General features: G+C 42.4%; 1 protein-coding gene across 2 annotated transcripts; it reads left to right on the top strand.

Annotated features, from left to right (window-relative positions):
* Positions 1–450: 450 nt before the first annotated feature.
* On the top strand, positions 451–4,312 carry LOC119884192 (microfibril-associated glycoprotein 4-like). 2 transcript variants are annotated; one of them, XM_038694656.1, is made up of 7 exons: positions 451–582; positions 1,272–1,322; positions 1,560–1,715; positions 1,889–1,927; positions 2,080–2,176; positions 2,393–2,560; positions 3,375–4,312. In XM_038694656.1, exons 2-7 carry the CDS (start codon positions 1,317–1,319, stop codon positions 3,626–3,628), a joined length of 720 nt encoding a protein of 239 aa, XP_038550584.1. In that variant the 5' UTR covers positions 451–582; positions 1,272–1,316; the 3' UTR covers positions 3,629–4,312. The 2 variants fall into 2 exon arrangements, with proteins under 2 accessions (XP_038550584.1, XP_038550583.1); XM_038694655.1 differs by having other exon boundaries at positions 453–596.
* The last annotated feature ends 623 nt before the right edge of the window (positions 4,313–4,935 follow it).

Below are 4,935 nucleotides of genomic sequence, written 5' to 3' on the forward strand. Positions count from 1 at the left end.
ATGGCCGTAAAATTCAAAATGGCCGACTTCCTGTTGACTTTAGGCTATGGGTTCTTGAGGCTTTTTTGTGCGTCTTGATATGATACATGTCCCCAGAAAATTTCGTACATGTAGGTTGAACGTGAACGAGGGGCTAATTTTTTCCAATTTTCTAGGTGGCGCTAGCGAGTCATTTTGCAACGCCCATGTGCGAAACTTGTAGAATACGAAATTTTTCACCGGTTCTGACATGTTTGACAGTGACAATTTTGGTGAGTTTTCGAGTATGTTTAGGCCATGTCATTTGGCCTACTTTGCAGAAAAAAAAAAATTAAAAAAAATTCCGAGCAAATTCAATAGGGACCTCACACGGTCGTGCTCGGGCCCTAACAAGATCAGGACGTCCTGGAGGTCAGTTACACTGTTCCATGGGATTGTCTGCATTTATTTAATATTTTTCTACAAGGTGTGTCTGCTGTGACATCACAGCGCCTTCTGTAGATATAAGTAGTGAAGTTGTGAGAGTGTGACAGACTGAAGGAGAAGCAGCAGTTTGTTTCCTCTGAAGGTGAAGCCGCAACGTCTCCTCAGTTCAACCTGCAGGTGAGTTCAGACAGGTAAGCATCCAACCAGGAGACATTACACATGTCTAAATAATTCTCAGCTCCTCCAGGATCTCACAGAGGCTTTGGGCAGTTTTTTTAACCAAAATGACTGAATTAGCAAAACATAGAGCTGAACTTCATAAACATTTAGTCATGTTGCAATAATTTGCAATATTTAAATATTGCATTTCAATTAAAAATGCAACTGTTTTATGAACTTATATAATCATGTGTGATATTCCCAAATACTGATGAGTTTTGGTTGAGTATGTGTTGATTCCTGAGTGACTGCAGAGCGTCTGTAGAGCTGCAGACTGTGGTTGTATGAAGTGATGGCGGTGAAGTCTGTCAACATGTCTGTAGTTTGTGATGCTGCAGAATTGTGTTTGATTTTACTGAGAGGTGACTCTAATATTCTAAAAATCCTATATTACCATGAAATAACAATTCTAAATCACAGAAAGACTTTGAACCCTGATCAATTCTATTCAACAGTCGGTGTCATGATTTGTATCTAATGCAGTTTTGTGAGGGAAGTTATTACTGTCCCTCCCAGCTTAGTGTATTGGGGAGTGACGGAGCTACAACCTAAACACCAAATTTAAATTCTACTTATTCTGCATTCACATAATAATCTGTTCCATGTGAGTTCAGTGACGAACAAATATATTGTTGCTGTATTTTCAGAGCATCAGACGGATCCACATCAGCAGTTTCAGCAGAAATCTGACAATGAAGGTGAGTTTGTGAACTGATATTTTACAGATCTCAAAGTCCTGTTAAACTGTGAAGAGGCTTGTGATATCGGTAGCTTAGATGGTTGCTACAGCAACAACCCAGGCAGATAATTATTGTCAGTTAGCTCCACCTTAGAGGTGTCTTTGCCCACACCGCCATGAAACTAGAGGCCAAACTGTTAAAACAGTGTGTAAGAGTCAAAGCTCAGTCAGAACGACAACATGTGCTCTGTTCCAGCTGGTATCAGTCGTCTTCCTCCTCCTGGCTCCTCTGTTGACCAGCTGCCAGCAGCTCGTCCAACCGGTGGACTGCAGTGACATCTACAAACAAGACAAGAGCCTCCCCAGTGGAGTGTACACCATCTATCCCCTTGGAGAGAGGTCTGCTGTCCAGGTACACTTCACCTCTAACAGAAACATAGTTACAAGTTCTGACTGATACTTACTAATACAACAGATATGGATAACAGATGTTATTGGATGGATAAGTATGTTAGATAGTTGTTGCACCAGTAGCATGTTTGAATATGCAGTGTTAAGTTTCCTACTGAATGTGTTTGTGTGTAGGTGTACTGTGACATGACGACAGAAGGAGGTCGCTGGACGGTGAGTATTACCACAGAGTGACTTTCAGTATCAGCACTTCCTGTTGGACTTTCACAATAAATGACATAGCAGTAAACCTTGTTGCCTGGAAACATGAGCTGTCAGGTATCTGGTGTGTTTAGCTAGTTCTCCCTCCATCCCGTCCCCCCCAGGTGTTCCAGAGGAGGATGGACGGCACCGTGAACTTCTACAGGGGCTGGGATCAGTACAAGCTGGGCTTTGGTAGCGCTGCTGGAGAGTACTGGCTCGGTGAGAAACCAAACCTAACTAACACTAATGTGACTTTGTGAAACTTTGTTGTGTGAATCCAGAAATGAGACTGACCAAGTTTTGTGTCTAAAGTCTAGATCAGTTAGTGTGAGAGTGTTTTAATCAATTATCTCCACGTCTGTCCAAAATGTCAAACTGTGCCCAGTGTGTACATGTATATATACAGTGTGTATGTGTGTGTTTGTGTGTGTGCAGGTCTTGAGAACATCTACCAACTGACTAAGCAAAGAAAATATGAGCTGCTGGTCGACATGGAGGACTTTGAGGGGAAGAAAGTGTTTGCTCGCTACTCTTCATTCTCCATCGATTCAGAGTGTAACGGATATAAACTGAGTGTATCTGGATTCATCAATGGAGGGGCGGGTGAGTAAGATGTGTCTTTCTACACTTCTACATCTTGAGCAGGTTGCTGCACCCCAAACTCCCCCTCTCTCTAGCGCACACACACACACACACACACACACACACACACACACACAGATATATATCTATATGTATATATATAGATTTATTTACTTACTTCTGTGTAGTGAAGCTTCATTTAATGTAGAGTAGCTAGTAGCTTAGCTCACTACATTTTCCAAGTATCTTGCCCAACACTGCTGGGTGCAATCTAAAACCGCACCGCTAGTGGTCGCTGAAAACTCATAATGCCCCTTCAACACAAGTCAGAAACATTTTTCCACTGGCGCCTCAGCAGGGGTAGAGTGACCTCTGCTGGTTGAGCTTCCACATAGCAAGTATGAATTTGTTATGAAGGTTTAATTAAATAATAATATCTAAATATATAATTAACTTAAGCTTCATATGATACCAGTTCACTTTTCTTAATCTGAAGTTATAGGTCAGGTCTTATAAATGTTTAGTTAGTTGTTAGTTTTAGTTTTAGTCTATAATAACCTTTCTAACTACACAGTACATGATCCTACTTTTATTTTGAAAGTTTTACCTGTTACTTTCACTTACAAAAAAGGAATAGACCGTGTGATTTTCTTACGTTTCATCCAGGTGAAACACTGAGTCGATCAGAGATCGACCTGCTGGTGACTTCAGCTGTCTGGACCATAACTGGTCTCATCAGTCTGTCTGATAGAAGACTGCAGGCTGTGAAAAGTTCAGCTGATACTTATAGATAATGCAAATTTACTAACCCTGTGGTTCTTCTGTGTGTCTGTAGGAGACTCATTGAGTCTTAACAGCGGACAGAAGTTCTCCACCTTTGACAAAGACCAGGACTCCTGGCCCGGTAACTGTGCCAGATCATTCTTGGGGGCGTTCTGGTACAACGAATGTCACTTTACAAACCCCAACGGGGTTTATCGCTGGGGGGCTGACAGCACTCTCTATGCTGTTGGAGTGGCGTGGTACCATTGGAAGGGTTTTGACTACTCCCTGAAGACCATCAGCATGAAGATCCGTCCTGTGCAGTAGTTCTCCAGGACCAACGTACAGCAGAATATCAGCAGCTGATCTCTCTCCTCATTTCTTTCTCTTTCTCTCATTAAGCATGTAATCTCACAACGGGCCTTATTTTCCTGAAACTGGGCACGAGCACAATCCACCAGCAGCAGAACACCAACTCAGATTAGTCCTTTTTGTTACCATCTGTGCCTCAAAGCGGTCGCAGCTCGGCGCAGCGTGGAAGAGAGGCTGAATAAATGATTAGTAGGAGGAGCACAGAATCAGCAGGTGGAGCTTCAGTAACGACCAATCACATGAGCTCCTCTCATCCTTTTTAAAAGCAGCAGACAGACCAAGTGGACCAGGACGAGTCAGGCCGAGGCGTCTATGAGAAATAAAGAAGGCTCCGAACACAAATGTGGAACATCCCAAATATTAATATACGTTAGCAACACATCAGGATTTCAGGCCAGTTTGAGAAGTAAAATGTCACTGCACCACCTGACCTGCTCCAACAGCCTCAGCTGCACCACTCCACCTTCCACCAGTGGAAAGTCAGCTGGCTGCAGTTGGGCTGCTGCTGGATTTGTGTCGGCAGGAAAGTAGGGCCCAGAATCTTGAAATCGTGTGAAAAGCTGATAGTGACAGGTTTGAAACCCTTGTGTGAATCATTATCTGCTGTACGCTGACAATAAATAAGAAGCTGAGCATTAAGATGATCTGATGTCTTTACTGTGTCTCCTGAGCCCGGAGGGGATGGGGGGGGGCCCTCTCCTCTGTCTGAACAGGGTGCGTGCCTGCAGTCACTGATATCTCTCATCTCACGCTATCCACACAAACAGCCCCTGATCTAGCAGTATAACTCATCACTTTACGCCCTAAACTCACTGAATAAAACACAGATAAAAACTAACCTACATTTGTATAATCCCAACTCCAACGGTGTCTTACCTTTGCTGTTTCTGTAATAAAAGTGGTCTGGTCACATAAAACTAGTGTTAGTTATAGTTGGTCAGAAAACTGGAGTAGACATTACAGCAAAGATCCATTTGAACACACGGTATTTATCTCCATCTTGCGGCTGACTCATAGTACTGAGACCTACAAGCCTCTTTAGCTCTGACTGAGACAAATGTTTTTCACACATCTTTTTATTCTCATTTTACCTCCCTGTGTAGCATTGATCTCTTCTATATTGATCGATATTCATTTGTGTTATTTGTAACATGACTACGTGTAAATAAACAGTATTTTACATAAAACTCCCAGTAAACAACATGTAAATAGTAAATATGACCAAAACATGGAGACTGGCTGATTATATCTTTAAACATTCT

This window comes from Micropterus salmoides, unplaced genomic scaffold (assembly GCF_014851395.1).
Source record: "Micropterus salmoides isolate LMB-PRFRI ecotype aquatic unplaced genomic scaffold, ASM1485139v1 Ms_hic_scaffold_3264, whole genome shotgun sequence".
Lineage (NCBI taxonomy): Eukaryota > Metazoa > Chordata > Actinopteri > Centrarchiformes > Centrarchidae > Micropterus > Micropterus salmoides.

Excerpts from the sequence above, each read along its gene's own strand:
- LOC119884192 (XM_038694656.1), top strand. Across the intron at positions 1,716-1,888 it reads GAGAGAGGTCTGCTGTCCAG|GTGTACTGTGACATGACGAC; the intron begins GTACACTTCACC and ends GTTTGTGTGTAG. Across the intron at positions 2,177-2,392 it reads TGCTGGAGAGTACTGGCTCG|GTCTTGAGAACATCTACCAA; the intron begins GTGAGAAACCAA and ends GTGTGTGTGCAG.